General features: G+C 50.5%; 2 protein-coding genes across 2 annotated transcripts in view; both read left to right on the top strand.

The window, feature by feature from the left end:
* The first annotated feature begins 1964 nt into the window (after window positions 1-1964).
* Window positions 1965-14307, top strand: ST6GALNAC1 (ST6 (alpha-N-acetyl-neuraminyl-2,3-beta-galactosyl-1,3)-N-acetylgalactosaminide alpha-2,6-sialyltransferase 1). Its single transcript, XM_009328910.1, is given in 12 exon segments — window positions 1965-2095; window positions 5261-5504; window positions 5506-5865; window positions 10037-10205; window positions 10402-10500; window positions 10503-10608; window positions 10936-11074; window positions 11460-11520; window positions 11523-11562; window positions 12135-12224; window positions 13491-13590; window positions 14017-14307. Coding segments are annotated over 12 exon segments (1710 nt in total). The 3' UTR covers window positions 14188-14307.
* Window positions 14308-14781: 474 nt separating this feature from the next.
* ST6GALNAC2 (ST6 (alpha-N-acetyl-neuraminyl-2,3-beta-galactosyl-1,3)-N-acetylgalactosaminide alpha-2,6-sialyltransferase 2) overlaps window positions 14782-22557 on the top strand; it is an 18467-nt gene continuing 10691 nt past the window's right edge. The window contains exons 1-2 of the mRNA XM_009328909.1: window positions 14782-14858; window positions 15353-15467. Of these exons, the coding sequence (XP_009327184.1) occupies window positions 14782-14858; window positions 15353-15467 (192 nt within the window). The remainder of the gene's footprint in view (window positions 14859-15352; window positions 15468-22557) is intronic.

The following is a 22557-nucleotide window of genomic DNA, read 5'->3' as shown; positions in this document are numbered from 1 at the left end:
TTGTACAGGGAATCCATGCAGCTTTTTGCTGTGATGCGTGGAGGGGTAAAGGTAGGTGTGAAACCTGTTGACTGGCTTTCGTGTAACTTAGAGCAAACATCTTCGGTTCTCTGTGTATTCAGTAACAGTGTGAGTGCTAGCTTCTGAGATTTGTGACATTGTCAGCAAAAGCTTTTTTATATCTGAGCTTAATCTTTGATAAGAGCTGTGCAGAAGCAGCCTATGTCGTAAGAAGCAATATGGCCATCTCCCTTTGAACTGTCAGGGTTAATATTTAACAGCTCCCCATGAGTTAAAATAGCCCTTTGCTGTAGCATGTAAAACTACAGCTCTGGTACAGGTAAGCATTTCTCTGGCTTATCTCTGCTAATCTTTCCCTCTGCTGCTGGGGAGATGTACTCTGGACTGCCAAAGATCGATCTCCAGGCAGACCGCTGATTTTCATGAAGAGGAGAGGATGAGGTACGTATTGTGGAACTTGGGATAGGGAGAGAGATTGTCACGTGCTACCTATCAAGGAGAAGCAACATATCCCAGGTCTGAATATGCTCATGGCTCAAATCAAGTGTAGTGCAAACCCCTAGCGTTGCAGCAGGGATTCATTACCCTTGGAGTGTTTCATGTGCACATAGCAGTAGTGAAGCTTTGTTTTAACTGACACTGTTGATGAGCAAAGCCTGGTTGTAGTGTACAAAACCCGAATGACCAGGGTCCCACTAAGGGCAGTAGTGTAGAAGGCAGCTGTCTGTCTGTCCATGATGGCATGATTCACAGATGCGAGAAACTTAAAATATATTTTGGTGTTACGTGGAATAAAAATTCAGATATATTAGATGCTCCCTTGAAACCAACTGAATTTCAAGGTGCTGTACTGTGGGGGTCACCAGGGTGATCTGGTTCTTTTAAATTCTACAACTAGACACAGACTCAAATCCATCCATGTCCTGTTTTAGTGGTGGGCTGACATAGCTATCATTTTCTGGCCACTCAGTGATTGCTGTGAAGCGATGCGGCAAGAGGTCAAAAGCCAAAAGTAAAAGACCAGTCCTAGAGTTGGTGCTGGAGGAGGCTTGACTGAGAGATCACAAAGAAGAGCAGCTGAAGAGTGTGTATTGCTGCTGTCTGTACAAACAGCTCAGAGCTGAAGTGGAACACTCTTGAGCCAGCTTGGGAACCTGAGCTGCAAGCAGGCCTGCATAAAAAGTTTGTCAGCAATAGCAGGGTTAGATTGTGATGGAGTTGGCACCTTTCAGGCAAGTGAAATGCTGGATTGAGGTTTTTCCAGTAGTCCTAAAGGCAGGTTGGCTTTATTAGAGAGGGAGGAGACTGACTGACTCTAAGCCCTGTCCTCTAATGCTTTACCCAAGCACTAATCTGCCTTTAAACACAAACTCCTCTGTTCTATGGTGGGTTTGCAAAGAGTCTTACTTTGACTTGTTTCAAAGCAATAACAAGGTAAAATGGATGGCTTTAGCCATCAGCTTTTGGGGGCAGGGATTGCTTCTGGATTGGAGCTACAAGCAAGTACTGCATGAAGAAGAAAATAAAGATCTGTTTATGGTTATGCCTAGGATCTTGCCTGAGCCCTTGAGCAGGTGGTGGTCTGAAAACTAATTTCTTTGACTGTAACTATGGCTACTTCCATAATTCACACAAATGTTCCCAGTGATGCTTCCACCACATTAGAGGTGAAGGGTTTCCTTCTTACACCTGACTAACCTCAATAAGGAAAATATAGGAAACTTCCATTGTTTGCAATAAAAGGTGTTTGTTTCCCCACTCCATGTTGCAATAAGCTTAGGGTGATAGACGGGACCAGTGCAAAGCTGCTGTCTTGTCTGAGAAATTGGATCTGTGTGTGGAATGTCTGGGAATGTTGGGAGAGAGGGTGTGTAGACCAGTCCATTCATTCAACACACCTCTGGGCAGCAGCAGCAGAGCCTCTTGCTTTCAGGCATCTCACCATGTGGTTTTTCAGGAGAAGGCTTCCTAAAATTCCCAGAGCCCTCATTTGGCTCATTGTTTTAACACACTTTTGCATCTTCATTGCTAATTTCAGCTCCTTGTTTGGCTTGTCAAAGACAAGGATTTTCAGGTAAGAGACCTGCTTCCTTGTGATATGCACTGTCTGGATAGAATGCTTGTGCTCACTTTCTTTCTCTCTCTCTGTCTCTGTGTCTTTTTACCCTGAAACTTGCACTTCTGATCTGAGTTAGATGATCACTTTGCTTTAGCAGACCATGTTGTGTACAATCAGAGCAGCGTGGTGGTGGAAGATCCACAGTCAAAAACTTGCTTCTGCTGGATCGCTCGTTTCCAGTGTTCCCTTGTGCAGCTGTTTAAGAAAGCAGCTTTCTCTTTACTAATGCTACGTGTTATCGTATTCTGGCACTACATAGTATTTGCTTTTTCTGGTGGCTCCCGGGAGGACCTCCTTCAGCCCTAGTCCAGATTGCATTGCTGGACATTGAATTTGGTGGGATACCTTTGAATTTATAGCAAGTTAAACATCTGATTCCTAATACGAATACGCTGCATACTGGGAGACCAATGTCATGCAGACATGATCAATAAATACATTACTTTTTATATAAATGGTCAAGTAAATTCTACAAGAATGGGCGTGGAGGAAATCGCAGTGTAAATTGCAGTAAAATGTCTCCAGCGTTGTTGGCAGGAAGCGCTGTTCCTTGCATGAGCACAGCAGGTATCTGAGCCTTTCCTACTACAAGCATGGCTCACTTACATGTTGGTGCCCTGTGCTGTGTATAGGAAGCACAGCTCCCCAGCCTCCCCACCAGCCCTCACATGGTCCCAGCTTTCCCGGTAAGCTCGTCTGGCTTGTCTTGGTGGGGTTAGTTTTCAGCTGGACCTCTCAGGGCTGATGCTGTGGGGGCAAGCAGGAGGGGTGATGCTGGAAACACCTACATCTCTTCTGGAGGTGGCTTGAGTTTAGCTCAGCTCCAGTGACTTGTGACCACACTTTGAGGACAACTATCCATTTGGAGAGGTTAGAATCTGCACAAGGGAGGCAGGGAGAAGGAGGAGGTGTGAGAAGTGAAGTGAGTTGTCCTTGATCACAGAGCCCATCAGTGGCAGAGCTGGGACAAGAACTGGCCCTCTGTGCCCAGCTGCTTGAAGCCATTTCGTTCTGCTGTAGTTTCAGATAATGGAAATGTCCGTATTTTTGCAACTTAAGTAAAACACAACTAGGCATGAGCTGTATGTGGTTATCTGTGTGTCAGTTCTATTTCCATACCTTTATATGCAACGTAAAATACACAAAGCAGCATTTTCATGGCTTTATCCTCTATTTGTCCTAGGGCTTTGTAAATGGAGGGAGAAATGACAGTAAATATCATTGAGCTTCTGCAGTTGTTTGCCAGCTGGACTCTAGAGCCTGAAATTTGATGAGCTGCATTGACCGCTTGTCTGGATTTAAAATGCTGGTCAGGAGAGCGGGGTCCTGTGTAGGCACGAGTGCCTGGCCATGTGGGTCTGGCTGCAGGGAGCAAGGTTTTGGATGTGAAGGGTCCTCAGTTTTACATTTTGGTCTCTGTATGTTTGGCACAGTATTTGAAATTGAAGCGTAATAGAGCTGGGGTGGAGTCTGTGCCCTGCAAGACAGCAAATATGGAAAGTCTGGGTTGGGGGGTGGTTTGTCATACTGTCCTGTTTCACTTGTTCTCTGCCCTTGAATTTCAAAATTTTAAGCGTCATCTTAAAAATACAACAGAAAATCATCCAGGGATTTAAGATCTGCCTGAGCTACCTTACCAAATTTCTCTTTACTTAGAGTGTATATATAAAATCTTTCCTCTTATTAGGCAGTAAACAGTAACACAAGTTTATACATGAAGCACTATGATAGAAAGCAACTGCTGCGTACATGGTTGAAGCTGGCTAATGATTGTGAGGGGAGGTAGAGGAAGGGCTGATAGGCCATTTACCACAACCTCTTTTTCTTAGAAATAGTGCTGGAAAGGTTCAAGTATTTATCTGATACAAAATGATTTTTAAAAGCCTCCTTAGTTGATAATTTCCTAATCACTGTAATGAATGCCATACCACTCTGAAGCTTCTGCAGCAATTGAACTGTCATCTACAGCCTGCTATCTGCAGAGGTGCTTTTCTTCCCATTTATCACCTTGGAAGCAATCCACAGCTCTCCAAAACAAATGTGTCGTGCAAAGGGTGAACGTGAGTGTGAAATCAGACTGCCACAACTATGCTGGTTTATCCCGAAAAGCTTTGCTGTACATAAAGCTCAGCTGCAGAAATTTTTCACTTTCCTTTTTCCTGTTCGACCCTCCAGCCACATGCAGGTAAGAATGAATGTTTGGGACAAAACCCCACCACTTCTGCCTTGTTCTTTTTGCTGGATTTCAGCCCAGTCTTGTTGCAGGTGGCTCTTCTGCTGTTGGCAGCTGTATCTTCCTATGATATCCTTGTGCCTGCCTGTGCCTTTGAATCAGACAACAGGGCAGCTGCAATATTAGAGGCGATTGCTGAAAATGCAGAGACTTCACATTTTTAAGCTTCAGAGTGTATTTTAATAGCTTCAAAGTGCCTGTCTTAAGACGTGTACCTGGCGAGTGCTGTGTGATGCCATTGCATTAGCTGGCTAAGGGCGAGGAGGAGAGGAAAAAGTGCCTTGTGGCCCCAAATACTCAAGAAGTGATGTATGGTAAAGGACTGAGTTTCACTTCCTATTAGACTTCCCTTACTGAATTCTGGAAGATCTTCATGCTCTGTCACTGAAGCACTTGGCTCTGCTGGCAAAGAAGAGAGCCAGATGGCTGCCTTCATGGTGTGTGCCGTGTTCTGAACTCAGGATCTCCCGAAACAGTCCTGCAGTGCTCTGTGGACATTGCCAGGGGCCCTGCCCAGTGCAGGGCAAAGCTGTTCTGTGTTGGTTTGCAGTTACTGCCAGTGTGGATGTTTCATGAGCCAAGTGCTGAAGAGGAGTGTGTAGCTTCTGGGACTCGCTTAGTGGGGAGATAAGCGGTATTCAGGCCAGAATAGTGTGGGAAGCTGAATAACACTTGGGTGGCAAAGTTGAAAATGAAATTGAATTCATAGAACATCCTGCAGAAACTCAGTGGCAGTTGCCAAGGCAAGTCCTCTGAGTGTCCTGGTCATGTGCAACGGTTGCTCTGAAGCACAGAGAGGGGCTCAGAGCCAAGAGCAGTAGGTGGGCTGGAAGGTGTTCAGTGGAAAGTGTGTGTGATGTGTCTGCTTTTCCTTTGATTGCATTCAGGCAATTGAGCATTTTGCAACATGCCCCCGATACGCTGCAAGTGGACACCCAAAAGCAACAGGGTTTAAACTGTTCTGATAATGGGAACTCAAGGAGCTTTTTAAAGGTGAATTTGGGAAGAGAAATCACAAGGCTCGAACAAGATATGGTTGAGAGGACACCAAAATGGGAAGGAAAGAAGGAGCAGAAGAAAATGACAAAACCAGTTGCCAGGGTGGAAGAAGCCAAGGAGAACCTGGCTTCTGGTGAAACCACCCCCCGGGTTGGAGGGAATCAAGAAGACAACAGTGAAAACAGAAAAAATAGCCCCAGGGGTGGAAGAAGCCAAGGAAAAGACAACAGTGAAACTGCTTCCCAGGGTGGAGGGAGCCAAGGAGAAGGCAACAGTGAAACCATCCTCTGGGGTGAAGGGAGCTCGTGAAAACATCATCTCCAAAGACCAAACAAAGCCAAAAGAGCCTCCTGCATCAGTGAAAACTGTAAGACCTGTTCCTCAGGCTGTTGCAGTGACAGAAAAGAAGAAACTGAAGGCTGCTGACTTCAAATCTGAGCCGCGGTGGGATTTTGAGGACAAGTACCTGCTGGATATCTCATCTCCACTATCGGTAGGTGTGATGGCTGTGTGCATTTGCCAAGAATGATGCCTCCCTGTTGACCTCCTTGTCTGCTGTCCCCTGGGCATGTGTGCCCTTTGCAGTCAAGGATGATCTCCAAGCTGGTAGGTCAGCTCACTGGAATATGCAGATACTGCTTGGACCCAGAGAGGGAGACCTATATGTACGACTCAATTAGCCTGGCCAGTCCTTCATCATGTTCCAGTATGGGAACTTACTGCAATCGCATGCATTTCCGTGGGTTCCTTTGAAAGTCACCCTGAGAACCCTTTCTGGAGCTCAGGTGCATCAGAAGCTGGGGAAAATATCTCTCCTTCTAGATATGCTACAAGGTGGTCCCAGTCTTAGGTGCCTTGATATATTGCGTAGGGGACGTAGGCATGCAATGCAGCGTCCATGTTCCCTGTGACGTGGCACCCTAAGGTAAGTTGGGTCACACCTAGTCTTGTGATGTCTACGGGCAGGCATTAGGTGTCTGGCACTAAATGGCAGTCTTCGTATAGGTGTCCCATTTCTCACCCGATCTCATGGGAGACTGAACATCTGCATTCCTATGAAGGCTCAGGTTTACAATCCCCAGATTTGCCTTGGTCTTTGTTTTATGCAGCCCAGCTAAAGAAAACAAGCAGGTTCACAGTGAGGGAACAAGAATGCCTCCGTGTGCCTGTTCACCTAAGCACATACATACCAAAGCAAGTCAAAGGCTTTGGCAGCGGTGGGGCAGCAGTGATGCTTGTGCTGTGCTAGGCTGTGAAGAATGACACTGGCAGTGATGGTGAGGAGGGTCTCAGTGCACAGGAACGGAGGCTTTTGGTAGTTGCTTGTATTTAAGTTAAAATAAGGTCAAAGAAAAAGGATTAGGTGAGTATTGATAAGCATGTACCTGCCTGCTTTGGAGACAGTAGGGTGGGGACCGTTCTCATCTTTAAGGTTTTGTGTCAATATTGGCGAAAATTCAACTATGTGTAAGTGTGCACCCCGTTGGAGAAATGACGGTTAAAAAGTAACTTTTTTTAATTGTTCCTGTGGTTTATTGTCAACAAGAGGAGAGTCTTTCCTGGGTGTTGCCAATTCACCGTTTCCACCCTGTATGTAGACACCCATAGTGAACAAGCAGATTCTTTACCCATTCAGAGCTCCGCAACTCAGATGGTCCTAGTATGTTACGTTGCTATGTAGGATTTTCTTGCTATGCATTGAACCATCATCACAGCAGAGCAAATAATTCAGAACAGATCTGGCATTCAGCAAGTCTTGCTTTGTTCCTCTTTGTTAAATAGGAACAACTGTAGGCCCGGTCAGCACAGGTAAAGTATTTTGGTAGAGGTGAAGATGAGAATCTCAAATAATACAGTTATACCTGTCAAAGCACTAGCACTTGCACAGCTACAGCTTCCAAGTTTTCTTAGAGATCCTGTTTCTTGGAAGTGGTGTTCTGTAGGTTAGTTCTCGTGATCACCTCTGCCTGTGTAGGTCATATTACTGATGTGATCTTCCAAAATGGTAAGTTGGTGCCCACCATGAGGTTGTCTTAACAACCATGGAATTGAAAGCGTGTCTTTTTCTTTTCTGTTTTGCACTGAACTCTTGTTCTGACCATATTTTTGACCTTTCCTTTGTAGCTATGAGGGTTTGGAACTAATTTAAAATGAAATTTGAGCATCTCATAATTACTCGGGTCCAGGAACAGGACTTTTAGGAAAGTCATAAACTATAGCAAAGTTCTCAGCAAGCAGATGGGGCAGGTTGTGGTGCACAATACTGTTTCTGTCCCCCATCTTATGCTGGTAACTCTTTGTAAGGCTTACCCGGAGCAGTTTTCCCTGGCACCCCTGTTGCTGGAAGGCTTAGACAGGTGGGTAACGCTCTCTAGAGTGAGGAAGGTCTTTATACATGGGTGTAAGTGGCCTTTACACACTGCTTATGTGCTCAGGGAGGAGGGGGGGTGTAGGCATGTGAGCAGAGGATGGGAGCACCTGTTCTAGCTCGGTGGTCTTAGATGAACCATTTGCCTATTTAAAGTCTCAGTGCTGCAATCTTCCACCATTGCCATGTGTCATTTTGGTGGCATTAGGGGGAATATAGATGTTGCGCCAGGGGACTGTCAGGGCTGCAGGCACCATGTTGTTCCTCTCAGATCCCTCCCGGTGGAGCAGGGGCTACTGTTGAAAAATTTAATCCCATTCCCCACCCCAGGGTGCCCAGGATGCCCTGGGAGACATGCAGAGAGCAGAGGTAGATGAACTGGGCTGATAAAAAAATCCTAGGATTATTTTTATGGCTTTGATGTTTTATTTTTGAGTTCTCTCTCCCTTGTGGTATTTTGATGTTGTTCCCCGTTGCCCCTTTGGGCAGTGCAAGCCATTCTTTTGCTGACGGGATGTGCTCTTTAGTGTGGCATTGAGCTGCTTGAGAGGAGCAGCTGGCCCCAAAGATACCTCTGTTCTCCAAAGATATGTGACTATTAAATGTGGAACTTGGCTGTTAAACACTTGAGCTCATGCACTGGCCCAGCCTTACTGAGTCACAGCAGAAGGGCTTAGCAGAAGGGCTTGGCAGATGATCCAGTCTGTGGTGCAGGATATGCATCCTTCCTGGGCTCCTCATGGTCTCGAGGCACCCGGAATACAAATGGGAGTAGGCGAATTACATGGCTAAGAGTGCATATGCCACATGAGACAGTACCTCACCCCTCCTGCTGAGTGTTACCTCCTGTAGACACAGTGGGGTTAGGTCACCAGGATCCTGCTCAGCAACTGTCAGATGCTTCTGTCTTCTCAGCTGATGAGCTGTCTCAGAAGTGCAGAGCAGGAGCTGGCAGAAAAATGTCAGACAGCAGCTCACGGCACAAAACTGAGAACATCCTCCACTATAACTGAGGCTGCAGAGCCTCAGAGCTGACGCAGTGGGGAAGACCCTTCCTCAGTATGGAAAAGAGGAGAAAATGCACACAGAAGGGTCTTTAGTGAAGATGTGGATCCAGACATCACATGTTGGGTCTCGTTCCCAAACCTGATCTCTAATTCTGCAGAGAGAGGGAGTGACTAGAAGCACTCCCGCCTCCTTCATTTCCTACATGATCAGACTTTTCCCTAGCTCCCCTGATACTGATCCAGTCTAGCTGTGGAGGCACAAGAAGTACCAAGCCTTGGACAGTACAAAGTACGGCTTGAGCAGGAAGGGAATGTCCCCATCTCTGGACATGAAATGTGCTACAGGTGAAATGATGCCAACATGAAACCCTCCACAATGTTCTTCTCATTGCACTCCTGTTGTGACAGGCAGAATGAGGGCTCTCTCCTCAGGCTGTGACTGGATTGTCATCCTCACCCGTAGCGGAAAGCCCGGCTCAGCTGTGGAGCACACAGCAAGGCTTTGGCAATGTAGTCTGGTCATTGCTGGGGATTTCAGCTGGGCATGCAGATCTACTTGGTCTCCTGTTTTGTCTTTCAGTAGGTATTGCAGTAGGTATTTGGGGAAGATGTCTAAGAAAGTAGAGCCCAAATTGACTCAGCAGAAAATCCAGTGCAATGGAGTTGTTTGCTCTCCATCTGCACACACAGCCTAACTCTGGCCAGCTGCAATGAGACCCCTCTTGTTAGGGAGGATAAGCTGGCTTGAATTCCCTTCTCAGCCACATGCTTCTCTGTGATTCATTTATGACGTGAACAAGTTGTTTGCACACTTTTTCTTTAAAGGGAGTGATAATGGTGATCTGATCTCACATGTTCCTCAATGTGTTTGCTCATGTGCACTCTGAGGCCGGGACCCTGTGAGGTGCGTTGCCAACAGGGACTGCTAGTCTTATTTGTTATGTTTCGGTTAGACCTATTACAGATATTAATGTGCATCAGTTAACGAGGCCCAAAGCCAGTAAAACATGTGAGCATTGCAGGCCTGTTGTTCTGAAGAGGAAAGTCTCAGAGACCTGGAGTTGCTCTGGCTTCCTTGTAGGTAATTTTCCGCCAGCTAGTTACTGATGTAGTGCTGAAATTATGCCGCATGTTCATGGTGATGGGGACACTGAGGGGAATGGATGATATGCCACTGTAGTTCCTATGCTTCTTTCCGATACTCTCACACAAAGGCACACAAGCACTGGCTTGTGTCAGGTTTATCAGCTCCCTGCTAATCAGTTACTGTTTTCTTTTTGTTTTTCAAGACCTGCTCTGAATCGGTGAAGGGCAAAGCTGCCAAGTCTGACTGGCTGCAAGATCTTTTCCTGCCCAACATCATGCTCTTCACAGACAAGAGATACTTAAATAACAGTGAGTGGGACCGCCTGGAGCATTTTGCACCTCCATATGGCTTGATGGAGCTGAATTATTCACGTGAGTCCTTCAGAGCATGTCAGGATGGGACCATCAAACTCCCAACAGGAACCTTATGCCAAGTAGCTGGAGGTTTGCAGCATCTCCCTGTCAAAGGCATCAAGCTAGGTGGATCTCATGGTGGAAACTCTGGTGGTTTCACTGTGTCCATCCCAAAGGCTCTTGATGCTAACTCTCCACCATGTTTGCTTTACAGTGGTGGAGGAGGTCATGTCCCTGCTGCCCCCGAATCCCCACCAGCAGCTGCTCCTGGCCAACAGCAACAGCAGCATGCCAACATGCATCAGCTGTGCTGTTGTGGGAATGGAGGAATACTGAATAACTCTGGGATGGGCCAGGAGATCGACTCCCATTCCGGTAAGGCAGGCTTCCTTCTTAAAAGAGACACAGCTAGCTTATTCTGGCTGGCAGATAATTACGGCTGGATAACTTCACCTCTTCTAGTATTGCACTGACTCCCAAGTGCCAAAATGACTGATGGCAGGAGGAGATGAAAAATCAAAAAGGAATTGGAAAGTTCCTAAACACACAGGAAGAGCCTAGGTTCACAGATGAGCCATAAAGAGCCATCTCCAAAGCAGGGGCTCTCCTACAGATCAAGAGGTGTAGCTCAAAATGGGCTTAATTCTCCCTTACTCCAGACTAATGCTGTCTTTTCCTGTTATAAACATGGATGCGAGGGTTTTCAATGGTCACCTGCTAACTCTGCTCCTCTGATTTCTTTGGCCAGGGTGAGCAGGGCTGTAACCAAAGGTTACGAAAAAGGTGTGGGAACAAAAACCTCCTTTTATGGATTCACAGCCTACTCCCTGGTGTCCTCTCTCTAGATCTTGGGACACAGAGGGTTCAGCAACATCCCACAGGGAAAAGTAAGTCAGGTCCATGCTGTATGCATGCACAGCTTTGACGGGATGCTGTTAGTCTGTGGCCTTCAGTTCTGATCTTGCCATGCATGAGGAGCAGAGGGGCTGAGCTAACACTTTAGCGTTACCCTTAGTGAGGGAACTTGCATTGGCTTGGCTTGGAGTGAGTATTTGCAGTGGCAAGCTGCGTCAGTCCTACCCCAGCCTTTTGGCATGTACAAGTAGCTGCACATCAGATGTTTTCTCCATTCCGCTTTTGTGGGATAGTTAAAAGCTGCAGATCAAAGATGTGTGTCTGAGAAGCTCAGTGATCCTAGATGCCTACTTGCTTTTTGTTTTTAAAGGACGTGTCTCTCTTGCGCTGTTCATTAATGTTCACTTGTTTTCTTAGGATGTCAGATACATTCACTTCCTGGAGGGAGCTAGAGACTGTGAGTGGCTGAAGGCTCTTCTGTCGATAAGAACATCAGGGAAGGATTCTTGAACCACTACGGGTAAAACAAACTGGCCCCACCTCTACACCCTTCAGTGTGGAGCTCTCTGTTGTGCCCTTTTCCTCTCCACAGTGCTCAGCCCTGCTGAGGTGCAGGCCAGGGTAAAGCCAGGTTAAAGCCTCCCTCCCCTGGCAGATTTGTCTGGAGAAATGTCTTGTTTCCTCCACAACTCCAAGCACTGCTGTAAGCAATACACCTCCTTCCCAGAAGTAGCTGATTTCAATGATGCGTGGCCGGAGCTTGGAGAAAGCTTTGTGGTCCTCTGGGATGAACACATGCTGTTGTCAGGTCTGGTGTCTGTACATGGTGGCCTACTCATGGATGAAGGCCTGGTTTCACCAATTCTTGTCTATATTTGATATTCTTGTCTCCTGTTGTTGCCTCTCCTCCCTGATCTCTTCCTCTGCAATGCACGCAGGTTATGGAGGCTTTGTCATAATCTGGGAAATGTTGCAGAATAACTTAACTGTGTTTGTGGTTCTTCTCTTATCACCAAGTGCATCAGGGCTGATGCTTTCCAGCTGTGATGAAATACAGGAGCTTGTCCTGAGTCTCCCCACTTCTGTCCTTAGGCAGAGGCCCCAGGAGAGATTCGATGAAGATTTTGCAATGGACAAGTACCTGCTGGTTCACCCTGATTTCCTCAGATACATGAAAAACAGGTGAGCTGGGAGTTATGTGCCCTAACTGGCTTTTTTTTTCTGGCCAGCACCATTTCTGTCTGTCTCTGGGCTCTCTCCTCTCAGCTCACTCCCTTGTAACTGCAGTTTAGCCACACCAGCAGATTGGGGGTAAGCTTCGTCAGCGTGCAGTCAGTTAAAATTCTCTGTGGTGCTGCAGTGGGATGTTAGTGGTGGGTAGACATCCAGCATCTGTGAGCTGGACAAGCAACAGCCGTTGGACAGTTTGGCTTTCTGCATCCAAGAGAGGTCCTGGGCAAATGGCAACTTCAGATGTGGGAAAAGTGTTGCTAAAGTGCCAGAATAGTTGATCTAGTTCAGGACCAACCTTTCATGTTCCCCGTTGCTTAGCACCTTGGAGGAAGGCTCTGTAACAGCCCTTCTTGACTCGGGAAGTCATTTGTGCCCTCAAACATGATAATAGGCACTTCTTCAGTATCCCATTTGCCTGGCCTGGCTGCTTTTCTCTCTAATCCTTTTCACAAGCCTGCTGGACACTGTCACTGCAAGATCTGCCAATCGTGGGCCACACGTGACCAAGAGATGTAGGAAGAAGAGCTGCTGTTGTGCCCTGCTTTGGCTGCGTTTACCCTTCGGTCTCCTTGAGAGCAGAGTTACGCCTTCTCTGAGAGAAGGCAAATGCAGCGCCAGATGGCTTGCACCTCCCTGCTCGTTCTGCCATCTCCCCTCTGACTTGGGTTCTTTCCAAGGCCAAGAGGGCTCAAATGCTATTTTTTCCTGGTGTGGACTCCTACCTTCCTAGCAACTGCTGGCACAAAACACTGCAGGTCCTAGCGGGTTCTGTGACCCTCCTCTGCACCTTTCCTATGTCTCATTTCACTCCTAAATGTGGATGGGGAGCAGGATATACCAGGGAGCTTCAAAGCCACTTCTGCACTGCAAGGCAAAGGACAGATTTAAGAGTGGGCTTTAACATACTAGATCCTTTAATCCACCCCCTCTTTATCCCCACTGCCTCAAAACCTACCACTTTCATAAAGCTGGGGCAGAGCTGAGCTTAGGTTGCAGTGCAGGTGATGGAGCATTCTGGGCTGGCCTTGTGCTTTACTGAGCACGCAGCAGTACCCACACATGTGGGCATATTCATGGCTTGTCTGAAATGCCTCATATGGCCACAAACTGCTGCAAGGAGGGAGGATGCCACACAGGCCACAGGGGGACAAGGTGTGCCCAGCTCGAACCACCACACCCAGCAACTGCTCTGTGCTTCCTTCTCTCCTGCTGCAGGTTTTTAAAATCTAAAAGTCTGGAAAAGCCCTACTGGTGGCTGTACAGACCCACAACAGGGGCCTTCCTGCTGCTGACTGCCCTCCATCTCTGTGACTGGGTAAGGGCATGATGATTCTTGCACACAGCACTGTCTGGAAGGGGGGATAGGATAACAGGGCAGAGCAGGGGTGGCTCCAACCCTGCCTACCATCTGCCATGAGGGTATATGGGTTCTTGTCAGCTGTGGAGGAGCAGATTGAAGACAAGAAAAACAGCCCCGAAATAGTTTACACAGAGGTGGTGAAGCCTGCTGTGGCCTGAGAGCCATCCTGCCTCCCAGAGAGGCAGTGAGAGGACAGCAGGCTCTCTGGAGCCAGTGTTCATGGTGTGATCCTTCTGGACCCCCATGCAGGGTCACCCCAGAGGAGTCCTGACTGGCGTTCCTGTCCTGTGCTCCCTCCCCATTTGGGAACTGTGTCCTGTATTTCACTTGGCTCCCTCCATGTCTGGTACCTCTCCCCAGTGAGCCCTCCATCTTTCCCAGGTGAGTGCCTATGGCTACATCACAGAGGGTCATGAGAAGTATTCGGATCACTACTACGACAAGGACTGGCAACGTCTGATTTTCGACACTAACCACAACTTCAACCTGGAGAAGCAGGTGTGGAAAAAGCTTCATGCCAAGAATATCATGAAGCTTTACCAGAGATCCTGATTGTGTGGCAAGGGCCATTGCCTGGGAAATCTCAACACCACCTCACTGGGAATGGAAGAGGACCACCAGAGCCAAGGTTAGCTCTGGAATTCCAGGCACATTTCATCCCCACAAAGATATTTCCCTCCTTCAGCACCTCTGTTCTCTCACAATGTTTCTACAAATGTGCAAATGCTACAGACCAGGAGAAAAACGGCAAGAAAATGCAGCACACCAACAACGAAGTCCCATCTGGCTGTGCTGCAAGACTGTTGCTGATGGTTGTAAGCACTGGTACTGGGAGAGAAGAATCCAAGATGGATCTGGGTAGCGTATGGTCCAGTGTCCTGCATCTTCATCCAGCTTTTCTCTCTTTGCAAGGAGATGCTCCTCAGGCTGGGGCTACTTCTGTTCTGGGTGGATTCTCTCCATTAGTGGTGCCCATCTTGGAGTCAAGTGTATTGTCTAACCAGGTGCCCTCGACAGCCAGTGGATGGAGGTGAACACACAGATCCGGTCTCAGGTTGACTTAATTCCTGGAGGTGCTGCTCTCACTCTGCTTCCTGCAGATAAAAAGGATGGACTGGACACTTCCAGGTGACTAATTGAGAAAGGATGAGTCTCACTTCCGCTTCCCAGTGCGGCCTCATCATGACACCTCCGAAGGAGCACCACCATCAGCTCAAGGGCAGGTAAATGCTCTCCATGGTGCAGTAGGCATGCCGGACTTGGTGCCTCTTGCGCTGGGGCTCCCCTGGCTGCAGGACATGTGAATGTTTTGTCACGGTCCTGGTGTGCCAAGTCCTTGCTTAGCTGGGCTTTGGCACGCTTGGCTCCCAGCTGTGCCAGGAGCGCTGTGTTTGCCCTCTTGCCAGGGGAGGTAGGAGCTCTCCAAGTCCAGGGATGGATGCTGTCCGTCCTTGCTGCTGGCTGGAGTGCCTGTCCCTCATCGCGCTGAGAGGAGCCTGGCTGCAGCCAGCAAGCCTGCAGTGTATTGGCCTTCTGAAAGGGGTTTTGCAAGCAAAATAAACAGCACTACTTTGGCCAAGCTGATTTTTTCATTGCAGCCCTGTGGGTTGTGGTTATTTAGTGTGCGTCCAAAGCAGTTGCTTAAAGGCTGAGATAGTGGATGATGAAGCCAGGAAAGGGCAGGACTGAGTGTTAATGAGAGTACCTCCATCTGCAGGTGCTCTGCAGCTTGTGTGGACATACCTGACCATCCCCCACATGCTCACCTTGCTATGGCAGGACAGGGGTCAGAGCTGGCCAAACACTTCCCTGAGGAAGTGGGTAAACACCTGGTGAGTTTGTCCTTGTCCCAGCAACTGCTCTCCAAGTTTATCAAATACTGGAGACAAATGCGTGAAGGGCTGGATGTTTCCCCCATGACACCATGCAGGCGAAAAGCCACCTCCAGTGTCCAGGCAGGTCCAGTGCATCTCCCCGGGCTGCTCAGGCTCTGGATTGGGGCCCAGCTGCACACCGTCTGGTCCCAGTGGACCTGCTCTGGCTGCGAGCGGTTTTCCTTTTGTCCAACATTTCTGTTGGGGACAGCAGCATCTCCAGGGACTCCCCAGGCTCCGAGGGAGGCATTTTGGCACGGATTGTCAGCAGGGTTTGTCAGGCCTGATTTCCTTTGTCCCTTTTTTCCTTGTGCTGCAGAGAGGCCAAGCAGTTTCTCATGTCTCACTAAGCTTGTTTGCAAAGGACAACCCCTCACATTGATAACCTGAATGAAGAATTCGGCTTAACTGGGAGAGGGTGTAGCCTGCGTTGGTTGCTCTGCTCATACAAGCCCTGCAGTGTCTATGGGAGCAGGGAGTTATCCAAAATGCACTGTGCCTCTGTTGGGAATGATGTATGTAGCCCCGCATGAACACCAGACCCATGGGGAGCCACGGGCTTTGGAGCAGACCAGATATCCTTCCCGAGCAGCAAATGGCCTCCCCGTGAAGGGGGAGCCCAGTGGAGGCTAGTTGTGCTCCAGAGTCAACCAAGGACAAACTCCCGCAGCACCCAGGAGCTCTGGACCCTGCTGGGTGTCTCAGCCCCTCGCAGTGGCTGTGCACGGCTGGTGTCCCCTGTCTCCAGGCCCTACAGGCTCTCCCTGCCTGGCACTCGCCCGGCTGGTCTCTCGGTGGGCAGCGAGGCAGCTTTGTTCCTTGCCCATGCATCGGGCCGTGCCAAATTGCTGCGGGTTGCTTAGTGACCAGCTCCACACGGGTATTCTTCCTGCCTGAATAGGGCTTTTCTCTTCCCCAGAAGTTGGAAGAAGTTTCTCTTAGACCCTTCCCTTCCCCCTCCTCCTCTTTTGTTTCCCTCTCCTCTGGGAAGTGGGATGGGGCTGAGTCCCGCTGAGCAAGGGGACTGTGGTGGGCGAGGAGTCTTTGGGGATGGGCTGGTGGCCCCCAGCCCTTGCTTTCCCCTGGTGCCCAGCTCCTCTTTGCAGCTGAGGCTTCCCAGAGTCAAGGGAAGGAAACTTCCCTGGAGGCTTTCTCCACCAGCAGAGCCCATTGCCTCCAGGCTCTCCTCTCAGCACAGCTGACATAGTTTGGTGTTATCAGGGATAGTCTTGGCTGGAGAAGGCCCTTTGCTGTGGTCTGGAGATTCCCAGCAAGCTCTAAACCACATCTTCTCTGGCCCCAGAAAAGTGGCTCTGACCTGACGGTCTCCTTCGCCTCCTCACTTTGCTTTTGGCCACCCTGCACCAAGGTGTCCCATCCCATGGCGGGCTGGTCAAGGTGCAGCGCACATGGGGGGACATAATGGGGAGCACAAGTCCAGCTACATCTCACCAGAGCTGCCTGACCTTGTGGCATCAGGTCTGGAGAGGCCACGGGAAGTCGAGGGGGTTTGGAGGTGGCATTTGCCTGCCAGCTTCTAGCCTGGCACAAAGTGGTGTAGCAAAACCTGTGGAGGGCAGCTACAGCTGGAGCACCCTTGGCAAGAGCCAGGATTCAGGGCTTGGATGAGTTCCCCACCTGGGTGTGTGTCCCAGGGCGAAAGCAACAATGCTGGGCTGTGCCGGAGCGGCCCCAGCCTCCCCAGTGCAGCTGAACAGTCGGTGCCACGGTGCAGGGCCACCCCAAATGTCCCCATCCAGGTCCTTGCGGCTGGCAGGCCAGCAGGATTGTCCCAGTGCCACCAGGTGGCAGCTCCTTTTCAGGGACCTGTCAGCATCGTGCTGTGTCTGGCACATCCAGGTTTGGCACAGGCCATGTCAGAGTGCTGTGCACAGCCCTGCAGCTGCCCACGCTGCATCAGACTATTGTCCCCCAGTGTCCTTCGCTTTATAATGCCCACCTGCCCATAGGGTTTATGGCCTGGGAGCTCTTTGGGGTATGTAGGGACATGCATAGAAGAGGTTTGATACCTGTGAGTGCCACCCTTGCAGCTGCAAAGTGTGTGCAAAGGTGCAGCCTCGGCTTGTGCAACGTGGCATGGCGCTGAAGGCAGCACAAGCAGAGGGGACCTATGGTAGGATCGGGTCTGACATCCTGAGAGATGCCTCAGACACAGCAACTCCTCCTCATGCACGGACACGATACCCAGTGCCAGCATCTTTCCCTGCTGCCAGCCAGGAGTTCCAGGGTCTGACGGATTTAAACAGAGATGTCTGATTTGTGGAAGAAATACACAACTGTGCTTTAGCGTGTCCAGAAGCTGCTGTAGCATCAGCCCTGCTTTTTTGTGAAGCTGTCGGTGATTACCATGAGCCATTAGTACAGCTGTGCCCAGCTCCTCCCTGAATTCCCCAGAAGTTAACAGCCTCTAGATATTCCCTGCAGGGCTGCGAGAGACAAATGCACTTGTCACCCAGGAGCTCTCACGGTGTCACCTTCCTGGCAGGGCTTCGAATCTCTTGTTTGGTTTCCATCTCATTTTTACGGTATGACTGCTCACCTGTCTAGCAGAAGCAGGGACTGTGTCCTGCTGCGTGTTCACAGGCACGTAGCTCCTCGACTGGGGCTGAAGCAGGAGGAAGCGGACGGGGACTTGCTGGGCTGGGGGACGGGGATACGCCTCGGGGATGAGCGTGGTGTGCGGTGCAGAGCCCATCTTGTCCCCACTCCTGGTCAGCCCAACCCTGCCGTTCAGAGCCTGAAAGGCAGCCAAGACCAAACCCAACCAGGTGCCAGAGGGAGCCACTGCGTGTGCCACACATGGCTCCAAGGCAGCCTTGTGCCATGGTGGCACATCCAGATTGTCACTCCTGTCTCTTTTCTTCCCAGGCAAGAAACCGAGGCACAGAGCAGCCAGAGCTGGACACCAGGGCCCGGCTTCCCAGCATGGAGCGGGTGCTCCCTCTGGATGTGTCACTCTCGAGCAGCCCTGGCTGACTGGGCGCCCTGGGAGTGTAGCAGAGGCATGTGCCTGCTCTAGGCCAGCACAAAAAAACCTGTGCTGGTGACTCACCAGATGCTATTTATGTTCCCCAATTGCAGAGAGGTTTGGGGCAGACCATCAGTGCGCAGGGGTGGGGGGTTCACCCTCCTCACCTCTGCTGTGTGGACCTTCTCCCTTTGTTGGGGATGTGGCAGCAGGGAAATCCAGTCGGACCAGAAAAACTATTGATAATAGGGGAGGGAGAACAAGATAAAGGAGCAGCCCATGGCTTTGTTGTGCAAAAAGCACCATATGATCTCTGAGCACCTCCCCTGCAGCGAGCTCTCATCTCCAGGTGCTGGGGCAGGGCCCTGGAGGCAAACAGCTCCTGGGGGTGCGGCAGCCCCTGCTTCCCGTGACAAGGGGCTGTGGTAGTCCGGGCTCCTCTGCCAGGCTGAGCATCAGGACCCTGGGTGCTGCAGGGCTTTCCTAGCTTGGCCTGACCCAGCCCTCAGGGTGGTAAATCCTGGAAAGACACTTGCTGAGTCCTGAAGACATCCCAAACCTCCCTCCATCCCATGGGCGAGGCAGCCATGCAGCGTGAGGTGGGACAGCACAGGTGGACAAGGGGCTGGCGCCCACCCACACTCAGAGACGGTGTCCCCTCTCCCTAGCTGTGTGCCTTGGGGACAGAGCCTTGCCTGACCCCTGGGCCATGTGGCTTTGAGGCTCCCATGTTTCAGCAGACCTCAGGGCCTGTTTATGCTGCTAAGAACAGGGCAGGATCAGTCCACATCTGCTCTGTCTGGTCCAGAGCCGGCAAGAAAGGGGAAGGCAGCAGTTTGCATTGTCACCCTAATTTCTCAAAGGTGTTGCCTACCTCTGCACCCCTCCAGGGCATAACTCAGAGCCTTACAGGTTGCCTCATGCCCTGCGGAGAGCAGATGGCCTTCGGACTGTGTGTTCGGCTTATCTTGGCCCCAGTTAATGGTCCAGGGCTGACAAACAGCTCTGCTGTGTGGAGGCATCTCTGTGATAAGAGCTGGGCTGGGCCCCAGCAACGCCGAGGGGAGTGAGCTAATGTAAGCCACGCGCTGCCACTGCATGTGGGGTCCCAACCTGCCACCCCAGCCCGTGGCTTGTCCCTGCAGCCTTCCTGCTTTTGCGAGGAGCAGAAGGGGACTAAAGGGTGTGTTTGCCCGATGGGCCGCAGCCTGCCAGATTTGCCACAAAGATGAGGCACATCAGCTCAGTTTCACTGCACAAGCTGCATCCCTGAGCCCCTTTCCCAACCCACAGCGTGGGATTGTGCGTAAGGCGGAAAGGCGGAGCCCGGCGCTCGGAGCTGCAGTTGCCGTGGGGTGACGCTGAGCACAGCCCTGAGCATCTCTGGTCCCGCAGCTGAGTGCTGCCACTGCGCTGCCATCACATGGGTGCCAGGGTTCCCATGTGCAAGCATCCTCCGTGCGGTCACTTCCCCACTCACCTCCTGACTTCGGTTGCAGTAACACCTAAAAATCTGAGCAAAGACTGTCAGGGAGCGTCCATGGCACCGTCCAGGCAGCATTAGTGCGGGCAGGCGCTTTGCCTGACCCTGTTTCTGCAGGGGACCTGGCAAGAGGAGGTTTGGCCGAGGCGCGCTCTTGCTGCTCTCCCCACCCCCTCGGGAAGGGGCTGTGCATCAGCCTCCCGAGACATCTGCTGACAAATTTTTCATTACGCGATGGCCTTGCCTCCACAGGCAGCCATATGGCCCCACGTTTTCCAGCAGGGCTGACACAGCGCTGCGTTCCTAGGTCCAGACATTGAATTTCAGGGACATTTTCTGTGAGCAGATTTTTGGCACTTTCTTAAGTGCACCTCTGACCTGTGCTGGACAAATTGGGATATATAAATCCTCCAAGAGATTTTTTGGAGAACTCTTTCTCCCAGCTGGACAGTTCATGGCAAAGACCACAAGACTTTCCTCCACCAAGCCGTGGCCAACAGCCAGCTGGTGCAAAATGTGCTTATTTTCTTCTCGCTTTCTCTAGCCATGTGGATGGCTTGGGTTTTGTTTCCAAGGAGTGATCACTGGAACAAAAAGCCCGGGCTAAAAATGATACGTGCTGGTTTTCATTGTAATTTCTTTTGTGTCCCTTTTTCTGAATCTTTATTTGGCAACTATGATCCTAAAAGGTTTTCACACTTATTTAACTTCTAAATTAAGCACCGCTTAATCTGGGGGCATGGGCCAAAATGCATTGTAGCACAAAACAAGTAGAGCAGGTGAAGAACTGTGCATCTCATTTTTACCCCTTTGTAAAAAACCCAATGGTAGAACACCATGTATCATGGAAACAGAGATGAGAGCAACCTGAAGAAACCAGCTCCTCCGTCCCTCTGGGCAAGTGCACTGAAGCTGCCACTCCACCAGCGTTTGCATAATTGGCCCATAAATGTCTCCGAATGGCGAATTCCTGACTTTCCCCAGGCCACTTGCTCAGGACCATCGGTCGTCCACTTCCAGGGCCGAGCCTTGCTATGTCCCTTGTGACTTGCTAGAACAGTTGGTAATAATTAGCTGTGATTAGCGAAGGGCCAGAGTCGAGCACATGAGCCGAGGCAGTGGGTCACAGGGAACGAATCCGTCGGGTCAGAGCGAACAAGGGCAATCCCCGAGTCACACCGGGTGGGGACAGGCTCCAGGCTGGGGCACCTCTGAGCAGAACCCCAGAATCTTGTCCTCCCTCTGCTGGCCCTGAGTCTTCTGCCGGTACCCCCGGGGGCTGGGAGCAGGCTTTACTGATAGAGGCAAAAAGCATCAAAGTCTTCCATCAGCGTGCACGCATTTCTCTGAGCTGCCCTTTGCTGCTAGGGTACGTGTTAACTCCCTCTTCCCGCCCGCCCTTTTGTAGTTTTAGCTCCAGCTGAGCTTTAGACCTGATTTCATCCCTGCGTGTCCACGCGGTGATGGTCTGTCCTGTCCTTCCTGCTTCTTGCCTGCTCTCTCCTTCCCCGAGATGCCCCGTGCCCAGCCAAGCCTGCCTGCCACAGCTCCCCAGCCCCTGCGCAACAGCAGGGCTTGTTCCCTGTAAATTTTCTTTAAAATCATCCCGGCCGCCGTCCCCTCGTGGCGACCCAGGTCCAGCGTTCACTCTCCCAGTGGGACGAGGCCAGCACTGCCACCACTGCCAGCCTTGGGTCGCAAACCCGCTCCCGTGTTCACACCAGGACATCGCCACCGATGCAACCTGGGCACTTCATGGATGCCGGCGCGGTGCTATCCCTGCATAGCCAAAATTCCTGGAGGACCGGGGCCGGCAACCGGGGGACTTGCAGTAATGCAAGCAAATGGAGACTGGAGCAAACCCATATGAAATTATTTTTGCATTTATCTTCTTTTGACCAAGCAGCATTATTGGAAACGCGTCTGGGCAGGCAGGAATGGAAGTGGGGGGTGGTTGGATCTGGGGGGGAAAGAATTGTTGGGGAAAGTGCAGCTGTGAATGCTGGGAGTGCGCGGGTGGGACTCGGGAGCGGGGATGCGGTTTGGCCCCGGGTTTCTGGGTCTGAATAACGACGGCGGGTATTTGGGGAGGGGCTGGAAGTGGGTGACACCCTGGGGCAACATGTTGTGGGTGCTCGGGGAGCTGTGGGCGCAGGGGAGAGGGTTTGGATGGAGCGGGGCTCACCGTGCTGCCGCTCCCGGAGTCTGGTGGCTTCCTAAAAATCCAACCCCCCCGAAATCACTGCGGATCAACTGAAAACGCTTGTTTCCCTTGCCGAGTCCCTTCCCCCGCTGTAACAAACATTTTGGTATGCATATCCTTTAGTTCGCAGGGCTGTTTTCTTTGTTTAGATGAGTTTAACTGAAGTAATGTAGAAGTACTCTTTTAATAAAGAAACTGAAGCTCTTCCTTCCGGAAAATGTCAAAAAGCTTCATTCAGATTTCTTCCCAAACCCCCCAAACCTGTTTTTCCTTTCCCCCAGCCCAAACTGTCTGTCAAACTCGGCACAAAGCCCTGAAAGGTTTTGCTTGCTGCAAAACCACGTCGGGGGGGGGGGGGGGGGGCGGTTCGGGA

This window comes from Pygoscelis adeliae, unplaced genomic scaffold (assembly GCF_000699105.1).
Source record: "Pygoscelis adeliae isolate BGI_AS28 unplaced genomic scaffold, ASM69910v1 Scaffold637, whole genome shotgun sequence".
In the NCBI taxonomy this organism is placed as follows: Eukaryota; Metazoa; Chordata; class Aves; order Sphenisciformes; family Spheniscidae; genus Pygoscelis; species Pygoscelis adeliae.
The sequence above is the reverse complement of the archived record's forward strand: the minus strand, read 5'-3'. Positions and strand labels throughout refer to the sequence as shown.